The sequence below is a fragment of the Oculina patagonica genome, chromosome 2 (assembly GCF_052425735.1).
Source record: "Oculina patagonica isolate OP01 chromosome 2, crgOcupat, whole genome shotgun sequence".
NCBI lineage: Eukaryota > Metazoa > Cnidaria > Anthozoa > Scleractinia > Oculinidae > Oculina > Oculina patagonica.
This window is the reverse complement of record NC_135759.1, coordinates 31983029-32009163: the sequence shown is the minus strand read 5'-3', so window position 1 is coordinate 32009163 and position 26135 is coordinate 31983029. Positions and strand designations below refer to the sequence as shown.

The following is a 26135-nucleotide window of genomic DNA, read 5'->3' as shown; positions in this document are numbered from 1 at the left end:
AAATTCTGTCGAATTTGGCTTCCTGAATTCTGCTCAAATTGAGCATCCATGGGTGCAACTTAATGCATAATTTCACAAAATGTGCCTTTAGCGGAAGAGAAACGACTAAAGCGAAATGACAGTTGCTACAATAAAAAGAAGAAGAACACTACCTTAAAATGAAAAAAACAATTATGGCGGGGATAACCCCTCATAGGTATCAACCAGTTACATTTTACTTGAGTACATGATAAATAAATAAAAAATAAAATAAATTAATAACTTTATTTAAGCATCTATGTATTTAGCACTGTAATGTGCTAATTGTAGACACTATAAATAAATAAACATATATTGCAAATCGAACATCAACTTGTTAAAAACCCCGACTGGCAGGAGGCTAACCAGTTGGCTATTTAATTTAGGTAATAATGCTTTTTGGGACAATCGCTAGAAGAGTAGTTGTACCCTGTCCACTCGTCACAAATTAGGCTGCGTGGGATGGAAGTCATGGGAGGGGTTTAAGAAATTCGCTGGGACTGATGGCCAAAGGAGTCCTATCTCAGCAAACGAGCGTATTAAGTGTAAAACTTTGTAATGGAATGCATAAACCAATGACCACTTACATTGAGGATAAAACCATTAACGAATGGAAATGAACAAAGTGCTTAATGGTTTCTATTACCATAGAACACTAGAAGACTACCCAGACTAGGTCACGCAAAGATTTATGAGTTTCCTCATAACCAGGTCACGCAAAGATTTGCGATTGTGTTGAACCACATGGTTTGCACATTCAGTTCTCTTAATGCACCCTACCATACAGCAGAACGCTGTCGACAATAGCCTTGTGTACACTACTGTCTCAGTCACCACTAAGCCCAGTATACCGAATACCATGTGTCAGTTCACTTTGCTTAAACCCTTCAATGATAATGTCTTTCTCCATAGCCAATAAAGACTAATTCCAATTTTTGTAGCACTTATGAGTCAGGGGTGATTGATTCTTGCGTTCAGAAATTGCACAAACACTACAATACCTATTCCGGACATCGAGGAACAGTGACGTTCTGGTGCACTCCCTGATAATGACAGCCACCCGTGACACCGATATTGAAAGCTCCTCCCTCATTGACCACTCTCCATCTACAATTATGTTAATCGCAGGGATATTCTTATCTTTAACATCTGCTGCTTTTGCAAGTTGCTTCTCTTCCTTCCGGTGTCAATCATGTCAGTGTTTGTACATGTAGCTTCTTTCCACAATGCGCAGATCTAATTCTCAACATTAGAGAAACGTTTCTCTTCAGGAGATGGTATATTCAAACTAGATAGCACTCCTTTCATCAATTCGTCAGACAAAGTGGCGCGATCGCAAGTTTCGGGAACCCCGTATTCTTCAAGATGGTGTTGCTTCAACATGTATGGTTGGCCGAATTTCAGGAATTTCCCCGGGGAAATTTCGCGCGCTCTATACGCAGGCAAATGGTTTTTCCGGGTAGTCTTCTAGTGTTAACACGCAATGGTCCGGGTCTTCCACATTGATAGAGCACCAGTCGTCACTTACCGGTACGTTGCAGTGATACACTTCAACTGCTATACCTAGTAAATTTAAAGTAACATGCATTTTTTTAAGGTACCTTTAACTTGTAAGACATTCATTTCAAAAAAAGAAATGGAGGAAATGAAGAATAACATTATTCTTGTTGGCAAGAGAAAAGGAATCCGGCAATTATTCCTCTTACATTTTACTTGAGTACATGATAAATAAATAAATATTAAAATAAATTAAAATAAATATCTTAAATAAATAAATTATTTAAGCATCAATGTATTTAGCACTGTTGTGCTAATTGTAGACACTATAAATAAATAAACATATATTGCAAATCGAACATAAACTTGTTAAAAACCCCGACTGGCAGGAGGCTAACCAGTTGGCTATTTAATTTAGGTAATAATGCTTTTGGGACAATCGGTAAGAGAGTTGTTGTACCCTGTCCACTCGTCACAAATTTAGCTGCATGGGATCGAAGTCATGGTAGGGGTTTAAGAAATTCACTGGGACTTATGGCCGAAGGAGTCCTATTTCAGTAAACGAACGTATGAAGTGTAAAACTTTGTAATGGAATGCATAAAGCAATGACCACTTAACATTGAGGATAAAACCATTAACGAATAGAAATGTACAAAGTGCTTGATGGTTTCTATTACCATTGCTTTGCTGAATGATTATCAAATAACCAGGTCACGCAAAGATTTGCGATTGTGTTGAACCACATGGTTTGCACATTCAGTTCTCTTAATGCACCCTACCATACAGCAGAACGCTGTCGACAATAGCCTTGTGTACACTACTGTCTCAGTCACCACTAAGCCCAGTATAGCGAATACCATGTGTCATTTCACTTTGCTTAAACCCTTCAATGATAATATCTTTCTCCATAACCAATGAAGACTCATTCCAATTTTTGTAGCACTTATGAGTCAGGGGTGATTGATTCTTGCGTTTAGAAATTGCACAAATACGGTACTGCAATACCTATTCCAGACATCAAGGAACCCGACCACCCTCCATCTACAATAACGTTAATTGCAGGGATTATTCTCATCTTTAACATCTGCTGCTTTTGAATGCTGCCTTTCTTCCTTCCTGGCCTCAATCATGTCAGTGGTTGTGTATGTAGCTTCTTTCCACAAAGCGCAGATCTAATTCTCAACATAAGAGAAACTTTTCTCGTCAGGAGATGGTATATTCAAACTAGATAGGACTCCCTTCATACATGTATTAGCGTTACATCTGCCAATGCTTATAAATCCCCACACTGCTGCTATGTTCATGCTGTGACGCATTTGTCCACTTGGACCTTTTGATTTAGGCTGTGTTTGAACAGCCAAAGTCATATCACAACCTTTGTACGTGAACTGGAGCACACAGCCCAAACCCTTGCACCCTATTTCCTGTACAATACGAATTTTTCCATTTCTGGGACAAACTGAAGCATGGTTGATAACACTTCAAACAATTTTATTTCCTGTCAATTTGAAAGTTGGTCTTTTCCCCTTACATTATCTGAAGTCTGACCAGAAAGCAAATTTTTTTGCACTTGCTTCAGGTCTAATGCAGCCTTTGCAATGGAAGCTTGATCCTTACTGCAACTTTTTTTAAATTCATCCCGACTTGCAGTATTTTGTTCCTCTAGCCATTCTAGCCATAACCACAAGAAATGGCCATGTGCAGCAAATGCTCTTTTGATTTGCATTTCAGTTATTTTTTTTGAGAAAACAACAAGCAATGTCCGAGCCAGAGGCTCATGTATAAAACGTAGGACTAACATTAAAATACACTCGAGTATATGCTATTAAAACTAGTGGTAACCACAGGTTAGAAAGTGCGGGCCTAGATACACTTAAAGATCCTTCACTGTCACCTTCACCTTCCATGTGACAGAAGCGTCGAGCTCACAAACTTTTGTGATTTACACTTCGCATTTCTTCGCATTCTAATCGTTCTTTGTGGAGGAAAAAATTCTCAACTTCCTAATTGAACGACACAATTTCGGATCCTTTTGCATTGTAGCCGTTCATGGTGGAAGAACAAATAACTTAAGTCACCTCAGTTTACAGCAATAATTTCAACAGGTCGCGAAAATTTCTCAGACGGTGTCGATAAAATCACTGGACAAGAGACAGTTATTTCGAGTAGTGCGTCACGCAAGGAATGCATGATTTTATCGAACATGCGGTGTAATTGAGACGCGATTCCCGGACGCGATTTTCCTCGGTCGGTGAACTCGCTATGTTGTCAGTGTTGTAAGGGATTCGAGATCAATCGTTGTTGGAATCATTCGTTTTGCCGTGGTTTATCTGTTTCGACAATCTGTTGTGATTGACACATTTTTCGCATTCTGATCGTTCTTAGTGAAAGAACAAAATTTTCAACTTCCGCTTTGCAGCTGGTCTTTATAAACGTGGCGCGCACGCGTAATACGCAATCCGCTGGTCACTGTCAAGATTAGGGTTGCGGGCCTCTCTTGGGCCCGCAAATATAAAATTATCCCACCCATTAAAATAGAATGAAAAACAAGAACAAAACTAATACCACCCCCCTCTCCTTACCCCATACTGTATAATTAGTTAAAATCAGTGGATCAAGTGATTAAAAACATATATATATATATATAAACGCACGAGGATAAAAAGATAAAAATACATCAAAGGGTTCAAATATAAGTAGATCTAAGATAAACAATAGCTATATTTACAGCTTGTCTTAAAATTATCGAAATTAAAAGTGTTCAACCTTTTGCGAAAATCGTTTAAGTTCATTGATTGTTTTATGTAAACAGGCAGTTGGTTCCATAAGTGTGTTACTTTATATGTAAAAGAATTATGGTAAAATCTGTTATTATATGAGGGTTGGACAAGGTTGTGACCCCCGTTCCTTAAGCTATAACGCAAGGTACATTGTTCAAATAGGTTTGAAATGTAGTTAGGTTCGTAAGATATGGGAGACGGTCCGGAGCAGGGAGCTCCTGGTTTAGTACTGGTTCATTGCAGTTACACTTTCTTCCTTCGTCTTGCTGTAGTGTTGTTACTTCAGCTTTCTTTAAAATAGCTTTGTTATGGCCATTTATAATTTGTTTTACGCTCGGCATGCAGCTGTAACTGAGTTTTAGGGTGTTCCTATTGAAAAGTTTTCTCAGCTTGCGGCCCGGTGGGAAGGATCTTTCGATTAGGCTGATGAACTCACGCCCGATGTTGTTCCTGATATTTATGTTGTATGGTGGATTAAACCATATCACATTTCTCTGACGTTTGCACTTCTGTGATGGTCCATCCTGTGGCGGGGTTTTGAATTCAAGTTTGAATGCATAGCCGCTCTTCTGTAATGCTTCTTGATACGGGGGCGAAAAGACGTTACTTACTTAATTACTTACTTACTAGATTGTTGTTCGCAAAGATTCGGCATGTTTGTTTCTTTGCATTTTCCATCTCTCTTGGCGTTTGGTTGAGGATGGCAAGTCCGTCGTCTCTGTACAGGCCAATTTCAATGCTGTCTATTTGTTTGAGCTGTGACAAGAGGTTGCATCCCACCAGTTCGCAAGTTTCCACGCCATCGTAGCTACCCATGGTTACGTCGAAGTTTGATGTTGAAGTTCTCTTTTCCCATGGTTGCCCTTTGCCGAATAGCAGGGAGTGCTTGGAGTTGATGATGGTTAGTCTCTTGTCTGCTGTAATGTTCACGTGCTCTGCGGCAAAGTCGAGGGCGCGATCTAAAAGGGTTTCTGTGATTGATGGATAAAACTCAACGACGTCGAAGCATATAAATGCTGAGTCCCCTTTGTTGGTCAGTTGTTTAAACCATTGCAGTACAGAGAAGAGAAGCTCTCAGATGTCAAAAGTTGTATATAAGGCTAGTTGTTGGGACTGCCAGGATTTCTACATCGTAAAAAGTTAAACTACAATGGCCAAAGAAAAATAGTATTAGAAGGAAATGTCTAGTTTTCACTTGTTACACTGAAGGCAAAAAGGTCCTATGAAGTGGGTGAATTACAAAACTTGAATAAGGTGAAGGAAAGAGAAGAATCACCAAATCCCCATGGCCCAATTGTAAACGGGCATGGCTGCAAGCAATCAGGATAGGCCACCAAAACGGGAGTGGGTAGAAATTGGAAACGACAACAGAGAAGCATAGTTTGGATTCAACCAGGAATCTCAAAAGTGAACCAATGAGTACAAATGGAGGAACGAGACACATAAACAAGGTAGACTCACTATAACACTTCAGAGAGGTAAACTCACAATAGACCTATGGCGAGACAAACTCACTTCAACATTTCGGTGAGACAAACTCACAAAAACACTTTGGTGAGACAAACTCACTTCAACACTTCGGTGAGACATACTCACTGACCCTTTGGATGAGAAACTCACTAAAACACTTCGGTGAGACAAACTCACTAATCAAACACTTTGGTGAGACAAAGTCACTAATTAAACACTCACTGTAATCACTATAACTTACGGTGAGACGAACTTACTACACCAATCCGTAAGCGAGATAAACTTTCAAAAACGCTTCTTAGCGAAATTAAACAAACTCACCGTAACACCGCAGCCAAACTAGCTATACAACGATCGAAGCAAGACTAACTTGCTAGAATGGTTCGGGTGACATGAATCCTAACTGAGTACGAGACTTCAAATGAAACTAGTCACCACAACAAAGAGCAGAACAAATTCAATACAGCAGAAGGGGCGAAAGTGACTCACTATTTAACCTATTAACAATAACGCTATAATCGAGACAAACTAGCAAACAACAAATTCGCCTATAAAGCTAACCAAACAACACACTAAAGCTGCAACGTTCCATAAAACATTCATGCTAGCCACCGATAGCCAAAAGAAAGCAAAGCAGGCGAATGTAAGGCAAGAATGACTTACCAACAGGGATGGCAACTTGCGCTAGTGCAGCTGGATGTTCGCCGCCATCAACATTCTGCGCGTCCTGAGCAGCTTGGGCTGGTGGTACTGCGAGAGCGCCTTGTCATTGTTGAACATCAGGAACAACAGGAACTTGGTAAGCCATAAGGAGACAAGTACGTCACAGCGATGATGCGATTACAAAAACGAGAAAAGGAGCATTGGTAACACCGAAAAGACTGAATGAGCTATCACGACAAGGGAGTGGCCTTATATAAGAGCCCCAAACTATTGAGACACTTGATGGATTGCCATGGACTGAACGCGGAGCCCCTAGAGAGAATAACACATGAAAGAGAGTAAAAAAAAAATAACACATGAAAAAGAGAATAACACATGAAAGAGAGAATTACAGATGAAATTAATTTATGGAACAAATTGTTAGGGATAAATTTAAATGATAGACTTTCAAATAGTTTCGGTCTCAGTCGTTGCAGTTCGCACATACGTTTTAAATAAATACAGACACAATGAGAGCTAGGGTCCTGCGCGACCTTAAATCAATCTTGCACAAGCCTCCAGCGGTAGATTATAATAATAATAACTTTATTTAACGAGGGTAAAAACACTTTACAGTTAAAAACTGAGAAACAAGTGGCCCTCATTATATTATACATAGAAAATTATAATTGAAATGACTAAAAACAAAATATTAAAATAGAGTTTAACTTAAGAAATAGAGAAATAGTCGAGACCTATATATGATTCCTTAAGGTAATTCACATAATTATTTTTAAAAAGCTTAACATTCTGACTAGATCTAATGTTAATAGGGAGCTTATTCCACTCTTTCACTGCCGTGACTGCAAAAGTCCTTCCTCCCTCGGTTTCACGCGAGTATTTCGGGCATCTCAGGGTTATGCTTTCATGCCTTGACTGTCTCGTAGAAATATCACTAACCCTTGTCAGTGTATTGGACAAATACTCGGGGCATTGGCCATTAAGGCATTTAAACACTAAGCATAACTTGATTACATTAATTTCGTCATAAAATGGTAGACATTTCAATTTCTTAAAAAGGTTAATTGTCCTCTCCTCTTTTGTTCTTACTCCGAGAATTACTCTTGCGGCTTTCTTTTGCAACCTTAACCTAATTATGTTTGTTTGTGGACACAAGTCCTGTCAAGAATTCTTTATCCTCTTCATTAGCTTTTGACCTGTCTGTAGTGATGCGTAAAAGCTTGTGGTGATTTCTCCACATTCATCAACTGAACACTGTGGTGCCTTACAAGCCCCTGAATTGTGGAAAATGCTTCCTAACTGTAGACAATAAGTTACTTTTGTGTCATTAGCATATCCTATCTCTCTTTGGTGCTTTTACTCAGGGCAGCTGGGCACTTTGTTGTCAGAGGTATCAACTAGTGATATAACTGACATTTTCTTTTCGTCATCATCCAGATTCTTTGATCTTCTGCTCTGCCATTCCTCCTTCTGTGCTTTGGCAGACCATCCCACCTGAAACAGGAGTCTGAAATTTGTTTGTCAATTTATTGTCTCTCAATTTAATAGGCATTGATGGAAGAATTGGCAAAGACTTTTGCATCATGTACACTTCCTGGCCAACGACATTCAACATCCAAAAATATGCCTTTGTTGTCACACAGCCTTTGTGCACAATGAAATTAGGAATAGAATTGTTCAACAGAAGAAATCTTGCGAGATTTCTGATGGGCATTTTATGGGAATGTGTGTCCCATAAATGCAACCAAAGCCTTGTGTCTTACCAAATTTTGCTTCAAATTCTGTCACCTTTTCCGTCATGCTTTCTCCATCTTTGGGTAGATGTAAATTTAAGGGCCAAGATAGTTTGATATAGCCTGACAAACCTCAGTTACAACATCTGATGCTGTGTTGAGTGCTATTCCAAAGCAATTGGCTGTCATTCTCAGGGAGCCGGTGTCTTTTCCAAAATGAAATGCAATATATTGCCACCTTTCTTTTAGCCCGAGTGCCCTGTTACACCTGTTACATTATGGTAGCAGACACTTGGTACCAAGACTCCATTCTATTGCTTTCCAGGCGGAAATACATCACGGGATAAAACTTTCTTCATGTAATCTCCCAAACCTCTTTTCAAGAAGATTTCTTCTGGAAGCTGAGCTAAAATCTCGGCCCGGCTGAAATTTGCCATTTGTCCACTTTTCTACTTGGGAGTATAACTAACTGTGTCCAAATCTGTTGAGAATGATTATCAATTCAAAATTCCCTTTAAGGCCCTTTGCTGTCATTGGACTACTGACAGAATGTATCACGTCCTCAGAAAAAGAGAGGGCAAGGTCATCGACTTCTGGTAAGATGTTTGAAACGTTTTCAGCAGAATGTTTTGACTTTGTTGATAGAATCCATGCTGTCATATTGTAGAGCAGATCAGTTACTATAGTGCTCTCACACTCTAGATCTTCTGATGATGGTGGCTATGGCGTTGTTGGTTTCGTGTTGTGCAACCAGGCTTTTCTCATTTTGTGTATTTGTTAAATCTGCCTTTCTATCACTGATTGCCATTTGTTCTTCATCAACAGACGAAGTACATATAACGCAGTTTCTACCACCTTACCTGTTGTAACGTGTGAACTGTAGACTATTTTTGATTGGTTTTGGTTCAGTGGTCATTGAAAGTACAATCATTCTCCAAAACATAGAACCGGATCTTTAGCTTGACTGCAGCAGTGAGAACTTCTTTTTCAATCAAATCAATTTTTCTTAAGTCCACTGAGAAAAAGAAATAAGTAAAGTTCAAAAATGCATTACTTTGTAATTGTTTGGTCGTATCTATTCCACATGTGTCGATGAGATGTCTAACATCTTGAATAGAAAGGGGCTGTTTCGAGAATGAATTATCTTCACCGTGTTGTGCTTTGAAGTACCTCCTCAAAGAACCTGCCAAGTTCGGAGCATAAGCTTTAAAACCCTGGTCTATAAGTAATGTACTTTTCTTTCGCTTTTACATTGTAATCTCTTAAAACAGATCCCTGTTAGAGCAACTCTCAGTCCACCACTGTTTTTTTGGTTGCATCCTCGCTTATGATTTCAGGGTTGATGTTTGCCAGAACTTAAATTGATCTAGTGTTGGAGGGTATTGGTTGGTTTCCAGTCCCACCCACACATAACAGATATTAAATCTGTAAAAGATGCTTAATAAGGTGAAGAGGTTGTCCTGTGAAGCCAAATGGAAATAGACAATTTGAAACAACTTTCCACTGTACTTGCTCTCACATCACTGAGCAATATTTCTGATGACTTTAACAACAGCGTGGGCTTTGGACAAGTGTGGTCACTGCAAACACTGTTGTATGACGTGCCAAGTACTTTAGCCATTGCACAAATAAAGAAGTCGAATTCATTGTCTACCAGCAACTACATACTTTTAGTCTTCACACTTTTAGTCTATATACATTTAGTCTCATACTTTTATTTTTGAAAGTTTTTTTTCATTGATAGACTATTACTGATAGATTATTGATAGTTTCTCTGACTTCTATGCAAACTATTTTTTTAATACATATGATGTTTGCAAACAATTTATTTTGTCTTTTTAGGCCGTGCAAACATTTTTTTTCAATATTTTTCATCCCCCCCCTCCAGAAAAATAATGGTCCGTCCCTTACACTATGTATCATGCACAAAGTGTCCCATTACAAAACGATGTAAAAACTGTCAGAAATTCTTAGAATCGTTTTTACAGTGCACTAACAATGCTTTGACCGAATTTTTAGATGTATTATGCTTACAATAGCTAAAAGAAAGAAAACTCCTTATTTGGACAATGAGGTCATAATTAAATGCCTCTAAACTTCATCTTAACACAAGAAGTGAACTTGGCAACAATGATTTTCGAAATCAGCGTACTTGATTTAGTAAAAATAGCTATGTTGCCAAAAATCAGACAAAATGCCCGTAGGTATCACATTTTGGGCTCCTGTGTATCTGACTAAGTCAAATAGACATAGAGGTTTTGGGAGTATTGATAACATTAATACCAGGAAGATTTGACACATTAATTTTCAATTCCTGACCCCCCCCCCCCCCCCCCCCCCCCCCCCACCACCACCAGTTTTGGCACATCTTTGTTAACGCACTCGAAGAATTACAGAATTATTTAATCCCATCAAAAACTAGCGCGAGCGCTGGCGAGTAAAGTTGCTAGGCAACTTCTGGGACGAAAAGCACTTCAGTCACTTCTCGGAAAAGTGATGTCGCCATCAAGTTGCACTTGTTCCCCCGACATACATGTAGCTGATGTGAAGCGTGAGAAAACGTGAGTGTAATGATTGGGTTTGGTTTTTCTAACTGGATGAGGAAGTTGCGCGACTTTCACTAAAGCGAATCCGAATTTCTTTCGACACAAGTGAAAACCACCATAAAAATAGAATGCACCAGAATGGTCGGTATAATACACCTCTTTTCAAAATGGTCGAAAAAACCTGTATTCTTTTGTCTTCATGTTAATTGGCCTTTGTTGGCCTCCTTTTAATCCAAAAATTCTTTAACTTCTGCAGATGCGATCGAGGCCACGAAGGCCAATTAACATGAAAACAAAAGAGTAATGTATTTTCCGTCATATTGGAAAGAGTTGTATGATGTAGCTGTACAATTTGTGTTCCGTTTGCACCAACAAAATTGTAAAATAAAATTATAAGAAAAGTGTGGGTTTCCCTTTTCTTTTGTTTTGTCAAAACGGCCAGTTTTCATTTTTTGGCAAGTCACGTTACGTATTTTATTATTATTAAATCACAGAGTATTCATTGGATATCATGGTGAAAGTACTTCCGGCGTGTAATTTGTATACAGTGTTTTTCAGGGATTTCTTTGTTCCAAAACACGTTCCAAAAACATCTACTACAATTTGAGCCCTTTCTTTGGTTCGTGAAAAAAAGTTTTGAGTCGATTTGAAGCTCCGTGAGCAGGATGTAGGAAACTTGCAACTGAAGTGAATATTGACTTTACATTGGGACATGGTTGAATTTGTCTTATTTTTTGTACCTTTCCGACATTGTCTCATCTCTGGCCCTATCTTCCATCTTGGGGAAAAGAACAAAGCTAACCTTATCTCATCTCATCTTCAAATAAACCTTTAATTCACGAAAGCGCCAAATGGTAACTTCGAATCTGCAGAAAGTAGGTTTTATACTTATAGAAATTTGGCCAATTTGGCGAGCTTGCATTTCTTTGTCTTGGTAGGAATTCACATTGAACCTCGTCCAATAATTATATAACAGCTACTTTCAAATTTTCAGCAGCACTGATAAATGAAAAGATAAAAAATGTGATGGCTCTAAGATTAAGTGTAATCTTTCACCAGCATTTTTGGATGCATTTAAAATTAATAAGGACCCATATATATATATATATATATGTGGTATATAAGTAAAAAACACTCACTTCTTGATAATCATCGGTACTTCGGGTAGCACATTAAGGTTGCATTTGAGACAAAAAAGTAGAGTGGAAATCCAGTCATAATAAAGAATTTTATTAGGAAGAAATACCATGCCCAAACCGTTCTTGATCTTATACTGTATGTAAGCTCTGGAAAACTCGTTGTGCACGCAAATTCTAAGTAATTATTTAAAATAAAAAAGAAAACATTTTCCGTGTTTCTATCGCGCTATAGCACCACGAGAACAGTGCAGTGAGAACACAAGCCGCAGGCAAATGTTTCCACAGCTTTCCCAAACTTTCAGAAGTGTTTCTGTCACTCGACAGAAACACAGAAAATGTTTTCTATTATCAAAATGTAAATGCTATTCGCTTGCGCCATCATTACGTCAACAGTCCGTGATAGTTCTATGTTTATATAGATTAACAGAAGTACGGCTTTTAACGTGCACTTTCCACAATATAGTTTAGTTTTCGCGAAAGCCCCTTTTAGAACAAATTAAGGCTTTTGAAGAAGTTTATTTGTAATTAAATTCCAAATGCCAATCAAAGCGTAAAGTAAAAATCAATTTCCGTATTGGAAAAGTAGAAGGACTACGCGATGTCAATCATTTTTTTTTTTAGTTATATACCAGCATATCTTGTAACAAGTATTGACTCTTGAGAGTTGTAGTCGGAATTATTTTTAAGAAAATTAAGAGATAAATTTCGGCGTTAATCTAAAACATCGCTTCTCGAATTTGTGTAATAGTGACTTTTTCTTAGTTATCACTGCGAAGTTTAATTACTTGTTTACACTTTTCAGAGAGCACAGCAGCTGAGTAAGCTTGCCTTTTTTACCTGACAGAACTAAAAAAACCAAACGTGAAAGGGGAATTTTTTTTCATATTTCAATAACAAGCAAAAATACATTAATTGGTAATCTCGCTGTTTTAGCAAGGTATGGCGTTAGAATAACAGTTTCTTTAAACCGCTTCTTCGGAAAGAGTTTAGTTCACCAAACCTTCTGATTTGCTAATTATACACTGATTTGAACGCTATATTAGCACTTCTCGTCTCGCAGGCTATCTTGCGTCCTTTTCGGTTGGGTATGTGTAATGCAGGCCGTGTATAAAAGAAAAATTCTTCATTTCTGTTCTCTTCTACTGACAGCCCAAATGTTATAGAGGTACAAGCAATCTACTACTATTAAAGCCTTGTGTCATAAACGCAAATGACCTGTCTGTTTTGATTGCCACAGCACCTAGATCGCTTTTTCAAGAAGTGTTTAAATGTGTCTCGATATTTTTGAAGTCTCCATGCATACAAAAATGGATTTATCCCTGAGTTTGCAAGCGTTACGATCACGGCCAATGCATTACACAGAAGCAGCAACCATACATTGCGATGACACGGTAGGCAGAAGTATGTCATTGTTTGGGCTATGAACCACGGTAAGAAGCAGAGAAGAAATGCACATATGACAGGGGCGATGGCCTTCCACAGATTTATCTCCCTCTGAAACATCATCCGGCGATTGGCTGTTGATTGGTCCTTTAGTTCCGTTGTCTTAGAATATCGGTGAAAGCGACACAACATTACAAGGTACATGATAAATATGCAAACAATAATACAAAGAATCTGTAGGATGTGGAGTGTTGCCATTATGTTGTAATATTTCTCCAAGAGGCCAAACGCGCATCCAAATACCAGAAAATAGAGCCAACAAACTACAGTGGCTATGCTGACTCGTCTTTTTGTTACTTTCACTCTGTACAGGAGTAGAGTTACCAAAGCAAAATATCTATCGATTGTCAGCAGTAACATGTGCCCAATGCTAACATCCACTAACGTAGAACTGACTAACAGTGGCAGAAATGATTGGTGCTCAGGGTGAGACAGAGCCCAACGCCAGTATAGGGTTAATGGACATGCCACTAAACCAACAAGAAGATCGGCAACCGCCATGGATAGCAAAATGAACTTTGAAGGCGATGACCGAATGGTTTTCAGAGGATCTTTCCAAACTGATAAAATTACCAATAAATTTCCAAGCACGATGATTGGGCACATTGTCATCGCGAAAACAGAAAGAGTTGTAGATATAGTCTTGGTATTATTCACATGCATCCATACTTTGTGTAACGCCTCTTTGCTTGTCATGTTCCAGAAATTAAACTGGCTTGCGATGGCAGCCATTTTCGACTTTAGAACGTAGTAAAATAGCCGTCGCGCGAAGTTTGTTCGCGATTTCAGTAGTACCCTTTCCTCAGTGTATTTCGTGGAACGTGATCGAACTTGACTATTACGAATGCGCGAATCTTTTACTTTTTGCCTTACTCAGAAGAACAAATTGACGTATCAACTATGCAAATTTAACTAATGTTGTTTTCATACTCATGTACATCTAATTATTTTCTCACTAGAACGAAGCTACAACCTGCCATTTGTACGCTTTAAGTGAAGTTTTACATTTGTCTTTTTAAGTAATAACTAAGTCACATTGCTACAGAAATGGCAGGTCATATTTTCGATGGTTGTTACAAGGTATAGAGTACGTTCAAAAGTTGTATGTTGTTTTGCATTTATATTTCTTTAGCCTTTTGTAAAGCTGATATTGATATGTGATATCGTATTAATGACTCCTTTCAAAAAAATGATGCTTTTAAGATTACAGCGGAAGTCCTCAGCATGTCAAATGAGTATTAACCAAGTAAGGATTGAAAAGTTTTAACTTGGGGGCAAGTCTTCGTTTCTTTAAAGTTGCCTGAGTTCTGTTCACATAGCTAATGATTAGACCAAGATAATGCTTCTAAGGTAAAAATTGTTCACCAACTTAAATGTGTTTCTACTTTAAAACGACTGCTTAGTTGCAAAATGATAGTCAAAATTTGGCGCATTGGCGTAAACTTTTACTAGACTTTTAATGAAATCTCTTTTCGAGTCCCTTTTGTTTGAAACCAACGTTAAGCACTCTCCACAGTTTTATGATTTATGGAAGGGGCATTTAAATTAACGCGGGAAGAAAAATTAAATTTGCTTATAAGGCAGTCACATGCCATAAGTTGTTTATTTTACTTTGTGCGTGTTCCCTAAAGAGTAAGTTAATATAATTTTCTTTAATTCCCGTTACTTACAGCTTCAAAGTTATCGATCGGGAGGACAGCAAAATGCACAATCTTCCGTCCTCTACGTGACTTCAGCTTAAAGACGCAAGTTTCCAGTACTTTTCATCGATCGGGAAGGAGAACGCAAATTTGTTTTCAATAACTGTCATTGTACAAGTTTTCAAGACTCGTTATTAATCCATAAGCCTATGAACTTCTCAGAACATCTATAATACGTCACACGCATGCGCTTTATACTGATAAAACACCCCTTATTAGAATACAATAACCAAACTTTTTAAAAAAAATTTTATTTGCCGCACAAAAAAATAAAAATATAATACAAGAATACGAAATTAATATTAAAGATAACGGAGCTAAAAGAAGTAGCAAGGAGTCGTAAAACAAACTAAGGCACAGGCCAAACGTCGAACTTCACATGAGACGAACTAAACTGAGCAAATTAAGTTCATGATACGCTCGACGTTTGACTCAGTTGAGTTCTTTCGACTGAATTAAGATCGACCCGGCAACACGTTCTATCCGTCTGCTTCAGACGGTTAGAACGCGTGAAGATCGACTGTGTGACAAACGCCAATCTTTTCATGAAACGAACTTAATGAATAATTTTAAAATTTGTATGATAATGTTTTATAACCTCGAAATATTCGTTCTTGCTGCTCTGAATTTGGTTCAACCGTCCGTTCGACGAATTATGTTCGATGTTTGACACAACGGTCGAGCTTTGGGTCGACCAAAAATTGCAATATAGTTCGTCTTATGTGAAGTTCGACGTTTGGCCCGGGCCTAAAATGTTTGTATTAATTAAGCCTCCTTGTGTCTTACACTAATTTAACTTTAAATACATAAATGACATGAATAAATAATGTAAATTTATGGCGTGGAGTATAATCTAATTAGTATTCTTGTTATTCTGTAGAATACTAATAATGGCAGCTCATTAGCAATCAAAACATAAACTTACACGTCATACGGTGACTCGGTATTAACATATATGCTTTTAAGTGACAAAGTACATTTCGACCATCGGGGCTCCTTTCACTATTCTTGTTACAAACCAAAAGTTAAATACAAATCGTCATTTGTTTGATATCTGTACCCAAGTGCTTTACTTTTTGATACGTCAGTCTTAAAGCCGAGTGACTCCGATGTAAGATTTTTGTTCCTTTACCATACGTTCTTCTCTTCCTCGGAGAGGACACTATGTCCCCTTTTCATTAAAGACAGAGAACATGTGCACCAGAATACTTGTTTGCCTTGCATACTAATTTTATGATGTTTTATTCGTATGCTAATCTCAAACTTTTTGCAAAAGAACAATTCTTGAAATGATAAAATACTCCTGCTCCTTTGTAACATAACATAGTTATGGTTCGACTATTATAGCCTTGTCTCGACATATGCATCGCTTCCGACATCGACAGGTTGTCTGTTTTGGTCATTACAGCAGTAAGCTCGCTTTTTTAAGAAGTACTTGAAAGTATCCCGATATTTGGGAATCCTCCATGCATACAAAAATGGATTTAATGCCGAGTTTGCGTACGTTAAACCAGTTGCACATACAAAAGACATCATCAGAAACGATAAATTACGATGACATGGCAGGCAAACGTATAGTGTTATTTGAATAATAAACCACGGCATGAAACAGACGAGAAATGCACAAATAACAGTTGTGATGGCCTTCCAGAGTCTTCGTTCTCTTTGAAGGATCATTTGACGATTGGCTTTTGGTTGTTCTTTTAGTTCTACCATCTTGGAATGTCTGTGAAAGCGCCACAATATAACGACATACAAGACCATCATAGACACGAGAAAACAGAGAATTTGTAGGTTGTAGATAGTTCCCACTATGGCATAATATTCTTGCAACAGGCCAAGTACACAGCCAAATAGTAGAAAATAGATCCAACAAGTAACCGTTGCAATACTAACTCGCTTATTGGTAACTTTAGCTCGATACTGGAGTGGAGTCACCAAAGCGAAGAATCTGTCGACCGTCAGCAGGAACATGTGACTAACACTAACGTTGAGTAAAAAAGAAACGACTGCGAACAAAAGTGAAAATGATGTATCTTTATGACGAGAAATGGCCCAACCCCAATGTGCAGTTAACGGACACACTACTAAACCGACTAGAAGATCAGCGACCGCCATGGATAACAAAATGAAGTTTGAAGGCGATGACCGAAGATTCTTAAGAGGATCTTTCCAAACTGATAAAATAACCAGTGAATTTCCAAAGACGATGATCGGAGACATTATCATCGTGATAACAGCTAAAGTTGTGTATACAGCCTTTACATTGTCCACGCGCAACCATACTTTGTTAAAAGCTTCTTCGCTTGTCATGTTCCAGAAATTAAAATGCCCTGCGATGGCAGCCATTTCGAAGTTGTTTGGCACAAAATCGACAACGAGTTCTGTAGTTACAGCATCCTTTATTTATTTACAGTTAATGAAATGGAACCTGAAGATTAATCAATGTCACTTTTCTTTTGTTATCATGCATTTGGTGAACGGTGCAGAATTTTGGATCATGTACCACGAGTTGCACGAGAAGTTAATACGAAAAGATTCAACATTGGCAACTATGTGTAAATTTAATGTTATTTTTTTTAAAAAAAATCGAAGTATATGAGTGGAAGTTGTCGCTTTTGACTAGCTGGAAATGTTTTTCAAGCTGGCTATTTTCAATTATTGCCAAGTCACACTGCGAACTTAGTGATTTTAATCAAATCGCCGGTTAGTGTTGATTAGCGTAGCGTAAATAATGAGGCGGGTATACTGCGGTTTATGCCTTTGTGATCGTAAAAGTCATTAAACGAAGGAGACCAATATAAGAAGAATGTTTACTTGCCACTGTTTGTCTTGAGGCTTTTTGATGAGTGCCCTAAAACGAGGTTTCATTATTATTTCAATACGTGTAAGACCACCATGGTTCCGGAAAATGAGAAATTCATAGAAATGTAGATTCACAGTCCGGTATTACGAATTTAATCAAGATAAAAACCCAGCCAACTCAGTTGTTGGTTCTATGGTCGTGTTCTGTTGGGACCGGCCATTTCACAGGAACTGATTTTGGATGATTTTCCTGAAGTGTCCCTATAGGACACTTTTCCAATCGTTTTTGGTGAAAAGGTTGATAACTACTTGATTGTGTTTCATTGGGATCGACCCTTTTCGGTTGTTGGTTTAAAGTTAAGTCGAAGAAAACCTTTTTCGGTTGTTTTATTTGAAAGAACTGTTAAATATTGATCACCGTTCCAACCAAAATTGTCGAAAAAGTGTGCGATTGGAAAACTGCCCCTGTTTCAAACGATTTTCATACCGGTTTAAAGAGATGATAAATAGACCAAACCCAGAAAAACACATAAACAGTTTTTCCTAATAGAACACGCAAAAAAAAACAGAAAACAATCAATCTTAAATAGTTGATCCCATTAAAACGGGACCTATGTGTAAGCTATGGATAGATCATGGACTGGATGCTTTCATAATCCAAACCATTATATACATGATGATAATTTGTGCACTTCCTTGAAAGTCTTTTTTTATTTCAGATGTACTACATAATGAACTAAAGAAGATGGAAACTAAGATGAGAAATAGTCTTTATTTAAAGATAACTTTGCATATCTTCAAAACAAGATGTTAGATCTAAAAATTGGCCGCCGTCGGCATCTAATTATATTGGTCTATATTTTCATTAAGAAAAATAAACAAACTGAAATTTCGGCTTTTGTCTTAAACGTCGCTTCTCCGTTTTGTCCAAAGTCTTTTTCTAATTTTGGCGAAGGGAGACCAACAGCTGAGTAACTTCACCTTTTTAACCTGACAGAAATAACCAAACAAAACGTGAGCGGAGATTTCAAGCTTTCAAATTAACACAAATTTAGAATATTTACCATTTAAAAAGTTTTCTTGCTGTTTTGGCGAGGCATGCAATAACAGCACTCACTTTACGCCTTTTCTTGATATTGGAATAGTTTCTTGATTATGCATTTATATATGACAACGGGAAAAGGTTATAAGACAGATTTCCTTTGCTGTCAAATGCTCGTCGTTTTGAGTATTTAGGCTACAAATAACACTTAACTCTTCTCACCTCCATTAAACACTATTTAGAAGGAAAGCACGCGAATTTGACTTCATTAACTGTCATTTGAAAAGTTAAAATTGTGATAGTGCTATTAAAGCCTTGTGTCAGCATATGCAGGGTTTTCTGCGCTTTCTATGTTTTGATTGGTACAGTAGCAAGCTCGCTTTTTCAAGAAGTACTTGAAAGTATCTCGATATTTTGGAAGCCTCCATGCATACAAAAATGGATTCAATCCTGAATTTAAATACGTTAAGCCGGCTACTACTGTGTAAAACAACATAAGAACCGAAAAATTGCGATGACATGGTAGACAAACGTATATTACTATTTGGGTTATGAACCTCGGCATGAAACAGAAGAGAAATGCACAGATGATTATGGTTATGGCCTTCCAGAGTTTTCTCTCCCTTTGAACGATCATTTGACGATTTGCTGTCGACTGGTCGTTTACTTCTCGTGAATATTTGTGAAAGCGACATAATATAACGACATACAAGACCAATATAGACATGAGAAAACAGAGAATTTGTAGGTTGTAGAAAATTCCCCATGTGATATAATGTTCTTGTAACAGGCCAAGCGCACAATCAAATAGTAGAAAATAGATCCAACAACAAGCCGTGGCGATCCTAACTCGCTTGTTGGTAACTTTAACTCGATAATGAAGTGGAGTTACCAAAGCAAAGAATCTGTCGATCGACAGCAGGAATATGTGACCAACGCTAACGTTGACTAAAAAAGAGCTTAGTAACGAAAGTGTTAATGATGTTCCTTCATGATAAATGTTTGTCCAAACCCAGTACACAGCTAACGGACAAACTACTAAACCAACTAGAAGATCGGCAACCGCCATGGATAGCAAAATAAAGTTAGAACGAGACGATCGAAGAGTCTTCAGGGGATCTTTCCAAACTGATAAAATGACAAGTGAATTTCCAAAGACGACGATGGGAAACATCAACATCGCGGCAACAGAAACGGCTGCAGATAAAGCCTTGGCAGTGTCCGCTTGGAACCATACTTTGTTAAAAGCTTCTTTGCTTGTCATGTTCAAGAAATTAAAGTGGCCTGCGACGGCAGCCATTGTGGAAGCAAGAGAATATAAATCGCGTCCGTTGTATTTTGTGTGTGTTATCTACGTGTCTAATGCAAGATATTAAAAGGGAGCCAACGTCGGCAAGTCTTCAGTTTGCATGTCATTATTAACTCACAAAAGTGTACATGAAATGCCAGCACGTACATAGAATCTGCATAAGTGGAATTGACACTTTTTTAAAACTAGCTGGAAATATTGCCTTGTCGTTTTGTCTCAACAGGGTAGTTTTAATTTTTGCCAACTCACGCTCCGTATTAAAGAATTTTTAATTAGATCTCAACTTAAGAGTCGTTCTTAGGTAAAAAGCGTTTCCTGTTGCTTTTACTTTGTTATTAATTAAAAGCATTGTTGGCAGGATGTAGTTTGAAAAGTGAAGTGGATATTGACTTTCACGCTGGGAAATATGGATGACATTGCTAATATTGATAAAGGTTTCCCACCTTATCGCATCTCCGAGGTAACCTCTCATTCAGGAAAGCACTGGATCAGATCTGCTGGAATAAGTTTAGCTGATTTGAAGAAAATATACTGAGCATTTTAGTGTTTACAACAACTCTCGTGTCAATTCTCTCCGAGACTACGAAAAATCTAGTGCTTTTTACACTTTGTGTAAGATGAGGTTTTTTTGATAAGAGGTCCGTAACGGGTTTCCAATATGATTATGAGTGGAATAAAAATCTGTTATTACAAATTTTACTTTTTATCGAACAGTTACCCAACCATTTTTTTTTTCGGTTTAAAACTATGATGTCGTGTTCCGTTATGATTAAATGTGATTGGTTGGTTCTGTTTAAAAAGCTGTTCTCTATCCGTTTAAAATGAAAATTTTCAACGTTTCATTACCGAAAATGGTTATAAAAGTTTTGCACTGTGAAACTTCAACCGTTTAAATTAGACCGTTCAAACCAACCGATAAACACCGGTTTTACCATAGTAGAACACGAAAAATACAACAATCTAGAGCGGTTGATCCCAACAGAACGCAGCCTAATGTATGTTTAAGCTCTTAAAATCCCCGTTTGTTTGCATTGTTTAAGCAATATTGTATGTAATTTGTCCTTCTCACTTTTAGTAGTGGGAAATTGCATAAAATTAATTTACTCGTTATCTTTTGCGCTCTTTATTGGATTGTTATTTATAGTTGATTCTTAGGTCCCCCTTTTTTAAAAAATAAGTAACTTAATAACTTTTCTGGGGGTTAACGTGTTCTGAAGTAACATTCCAAAGTCCAGGTTTTTTTTCCAGGCAAACTGATTATGGATAGAAGAAGATGAAAGCTGTCTTCTTTTTCACCAAAATGTTTTGATTCCCTATTTGTACTTGATCATTGTTATGGGCGAGCTTTCAGTCCTGTTCGGTTAGTGCAGATCTTTATTAAAAGATAGACATTCTCTTCTTTTCTGCGAATGCAATTATATCAATGATTTGGAAACTCTTGTTGTTAAAGTCTCGTGTCATTAACCTGTTTGTTTTGATTGCCACAACGCCTAGTTCGCTTCTTCATCAAGTGCTTGAATGTATCTCGGTATTTTTGAAGCCTCCATGCATACAAAAATGGATTTATTCCGGAGTTTGCAAACGTCAAGATCACTGACAATGCATTAGAAAGAAACATAAACCAGAGATTATGATAACACGGTAGACAAAAAATATGTCACTGTTTGGGTTATGAACCACGGTAAGAAGCAGAGAAGAAATGTACATATGACAATGGCGATGGCCTTGAAGAGATTCCTTTCCCTCTGAAAAATCATCTGACGATTGGCTGATGATTGGTTCTTAAGTTCCGTTGTCTTGGAATATCGGTGAAACCGACACAATATTACAAGATACATGACCGATATACACACAATAATACAGAGAATTTGTAGGTTGTGGACTGCTGCTATTATGGTGTAATAATTCTCTAACAGGCCAAACGCGCATCCAAACAGGAGAAAATAGATCCAACAGGTAACAGCGGCGATGCAGACTCGATTGTTTGTAACTTTAACTTTGTACCGGAGTGGGGTCACTAAAGCATAGAATCTATCGATTGTCAGCAAAAACGTGTGCCCAATGCTGACATTTACTAAGGTAGAACCGACTAACAATGGTAGAAACGACTCAAATTCAGGGTTAGTCATCGCCCAATGCCAGTACAGAGTTAATGGACATGCCACTAAACCCACCAGAAGGTCGGCCACGGCCATGGACAACAGTATAAAGTCAGGAGGCGATGAGCGAATACTCTTCAGAGGATCTCTCCAAACTGATAAAACGACAAGTGAGTTTCCAAACACGATGATCGGGCACATTATCATCGCGACAGCAGAAACAGTTAGGGTTATAGCCTTTGTATTGTCCACAAACAACCATACGTAATGTAAAGCCTCTTTGCTCGTAAGATTCCAGAAATTAACGTGGCTTGTTATGGCAGCCATTTCCGAAGTAAGAGGTATCGCGCGAGCTGGTTGTGATTTCAGTAGTGCACTGTATGTGCAAGTGTCCTAACTGGATTGTGTTTCCATATGGTTAGCGGAACGTGATTAAATCTGACTATTCCGAGAAATCGAAGCTTTGACTGTTTGCACAATACAGTTAATAACATAAAGGATGTGTCATATAAAAATGTATTAGATGTTGTTTTCATGTTCTCCTGCACGTAATTTTGTTCTTATTAGTTAGGAGCTACAACTTGCCAATTTTCTTTTCTAAATGGTTGTGAACATTTGATGGGTGTCCTTGAGTTGGGAGTGGGTAAAAATACCATCTGTTTTTAAGAGCTTATATATCTTAAGCCATACAATAAAGCTGATATTTACATGTGATATTATAATGAAGACTCCTGTCATATCCCTGATATCATATCATATCCCTGATATGATACGTTTTAAGATTACAGCAGTAGCCACCAGCATATCAAATGTGTCTTAACCAAGTAATAAGTGAAGTGTTGTAAGACGCGGGGCGAATATCTTTTTTCACTCTTTGTCTGACTTCAAAGCTTTCTTAAATCTGTAAAATTTGTTCACCAACATAAGAAGCGTGTTTCAACTTAGAATCTGCCTCTAAGTTATAGCTTACGAGACAGTTGTCGCAATCTCTCTAGGCCTTCTTCAGAAAACAAGCAACTTTTACTGTTCTCTGATATAAATCTTCATTACAAGGGACGTACATTATGATAATTTTTAATAGCATATAATTAAGTCTATTTTAATTTTAGTCCTACGTTTTATACATGAGCCTCTGGTTCGGACATTGAGGGAGACCTCGTCCCACGTATGGACAATAAAATTGCATTGTATTGTATTTTATACCATGCCATAGAAAATACAGCCAATCAGAATACAGGAAAGCCGTTGTATATTCGACGGTATTCAACCCAACCTTCCCATAGTGCGCTGCGATTGTATTCTCGACGAAATTTAGTAAGCGTATTTTCTATGACATGGTATAAAATAGTTACACAACACTTTCTCGTGGTATACTATGGAATATCCCACTTGTCACTTGTATATTCTTGGCATACACACTCGCCTAAAGGCTCGTGTGTATACCGAGAAAATACAAGTGACTCGTGGGATATTCCATAGTATACCACTCGAAAGCGTTGCATAACTAGTATGTATCGTATTGTATTTTATTTTTTTCTCAGCGCGTGAGCGGGCAAGATGAACCAAATCCTGCAATCTGATTGGTTCCGGGAGCGGGCGGAATTTTCCGATCTTGACCGCGGTCAACGGTACGCGGGCCGCAGGGAATCAATGGAACGGGATTCAGTTCCGCGCGAAATCAGTGTGCAGCGAGACGAACGAACACATGAAAGTTTTCCTCTCCAAAATCGAAAAAGCTGTTTATTCGAGTTTACCAACCGTTGTAAATTTGAAAGGACTAAAAAGCAGTGGAATTAAGGAGGCTCGATGTAGTTTTTTTAGACTAAGGGTGGTTGTTTTGAAAATTAAAATTACCTAGGAAGCCAATGTTCGATTTTTGCCAAAATACACCATAATGATCAAATGTGACCAAATTTTAATTTTTTACCCGTCACTTAGTCACAACGGTTACCATAGCAACGATTGACGTTTTCTTTTGTTCTCAAACAAGCTTGATTTTCTCGAAATTTAGACTGACACTTGGTGTTTATTTTTTGATATGTTAAAGTTTAGTAGATTGACTAACTGTTGACGAAATTTTAGAAAAATCTGTAAGAGCGTTTTCAAGTAAATCAAGAATAAAATTTTCAGAAAAACACCGTTTTAATATAAAATAGGCGCCTTAAAATTGTTTCGTATTATTTGAGCACAGTTTCTCTCACTGAAATATAAATACTTACACCATCAAAGACCATTAACTAAAAGCGAAAGACTTTTTGCTTTAATTTGTTAAAATATATCGACTGCCAATTGTAAGAAATTATAAGAAAATACCAAAAACTTAATTCTTGATTTACTCTAAAACGCTCTTACAGATTTTCCTAAAATTTTGAGCACAGGTAGTAAATCTACTGTACTTGAACATATCAAAAAATGAATACCAAGTGTCAGTCTAGATTTCGAGAAAACCAAGCTTGTTTGAGAACAAAAGAAAACGTCAATGGTTGCTATGGTAACCTTTGTGACAAAGTGACGAGTAATTTGGTCATATTTGATCATTATGGTGTATTTTGGCAAAAATCGAACATTGGCTTCCTAGATAATTTTAATTTTCAAAACAACCACCCTTCGGCTAAAAAAACTACATCGAGCCTCCTTAAAGGCCTCAAAGTTCTTCAAAAGGCGAGTATTTATTTCTTTCTCAACTAAATCGAGTTGTAGTTTACCGTTCGTAATTTGCCGTCGCGTTGTTTGTGCATTTTGCAATGATTTTCACGCCATTGCGGTAACCTTCACCGCGGTTTTTAGGGTCTATCTATGAGTTTAACTGCCTTGTTTATCTGTCAAGTTTTGCTAAAGCAGAACACTATTTGCCATCATTCAAGGAAATGAGATTCTTGATTAAAAACGGACAAATTAATTATCACAATATTGTGCCGTACGTAGACACTACGCATTTCATTCAGTATGACACTGTTTATCAGAATAAAATTCTGCTGGGAAAAGTACAGAGATTATTAATTTGTTAAATACAAGTGTGAATAGATTAAAATACTGCTTTCCAGTCAAAGAGTATTTTTGAGTCAGAGAAATAGCCTTAACACACTGTGAGCAAAAATTCTTTCAAGAGAATTTATCGAGAATTGTTTGGGAAGCTGACTGAAATCGATTTAAATGTGTTAAGTTTTGCGGCATATTTGTGCTTTATTTATGACTTCATTTGCTTTTCTTGATTCTCTGCAATGTAAATTAAATATGCTGAACATTTTTTGAGTACGGTTCATTTTAAGTAAAGCCATTTCATTCAGAATTAAATAGCAAATAACATTCTTCATTCTTGCTCGTCGATCAAGTCGGACTCAAATCAAATCAAATCAAATCCGCGCGTAAAAACAAAGATTTTGCGACACATTTTTCCTTGGTTTCTTTTTCCAAACAAATTAAAGTAGAAAAAAATAAAAACGTTATTTGCCGGCCTAGGTCGGTCCGTATTGGGAAAAACTGTACCCTCGGTCTTGAGCACGGCCCTCGGCCTGCGGCCTCGGGCCGTACTCAAGACCTCGAGTACAGTTTTTTCCCAATACGGACCTCCCGGCCGGCAAATAACATATATGTATTGTATAAACAGTCCACTATTTTTTAAGGCAAAGCAAATATACTCTGATCTGAAGGTCCCTGTTGTCCCCTTTTACCGCACCTCCGTATGATATAATTTAACTCTGATTTTCCTTATTCTGAAGAATGTTTAACGTCTTCTTTTCCCTTACAAGTTCACTGTTGAAAGATTCTTTAAAACAATTTGCAAATCCATTACACTTTAAATATAGAACGACAGGAATAAATTTATTAGGGCCGGTAATTCCGGAGTCAAATTTGAAAACACAATTTTAAAAGGGACAACGGAGGAGAAA

General features: G+C 37.6%; 4 protein-coding genes across 4 annotated transcripts; all 4 read right to left on the bottom strand.

Moving 5' to 3' along the window:
• Positions 1-12473: 12473 nt before the first annotated feature.
• On the bottom strand, positions 12474-14008 carry LOC144641990 (adenosine receptor A2a-like). The gene has a single exon (XM_078500997.1). It carries the CDS (start codon positions 13984-13986, stop codon positions 13033-13035), a length of 954 nt encoding a protein of 317 aa, XP_078357123.1. The 5' UTR covers positions 13987-14008; the 3' UTR covers positions 12474-13032.
• Positions 14009-16331: 2323 nt separating this feature from the next.
• LOC144642314 (adenosine receptor A2a-like) lies at positions 16332-17339 on the bottom strand. Its single transcript, XM_078501281.1, has one exon. It carries the CDS (start codon positions 17337-17339, stop codon positions 16332-16334), a length of 1008 nt encoding a protein of 335 aa, XP_078357407.1.
• Positions 17340-18439: 1100 nt separating this feature from the next.
• On the bottom strand, positions 18440-21386 carry LOC144644192 (5-hydroxytryptamine receptor 4-like). The gene is made up of 2 exons (XM_078503619.1): positions 18860-21386; positions 18440-18785 (listed from the first exon to the last, which is right to left on the bottom strand). Exon 1 carries the CDS (start codon positions 20135-20137, stop codon positions 19145-19147), a length of 993 nt encoding a protein of 330 aa, XP_078359745.1. The 5' UTR covers positions 20138-21386; the 3' UTR covers positions 18440-18785; positions 18860-19144.
• A 10-nt stretch (positions 21387-21396) lies between these two features.
• Positions 21397-22614, bottom strand: LOC144642313 (trace amine-associated receptor 3-like). The gene is made up of 2 exons (XM_078501279.1): positions 22008-22614; positions 21397-21796 (listed from the first exon to the last, which is right to left on the bottom strand). The coding sequence occupies exons 1-2, from the start codon at positions 22570-22572 to the stop codon at positions 21591-21593; spliced, it is 771 nt and encodes a 256-aa protein (XP_078357405.1). The 5' UTR covers positions 22573-22614; the 3' UTR covers positions 21397-21590.
• Positions 22615-26135: the final 3521 nt, after the last annotated feature.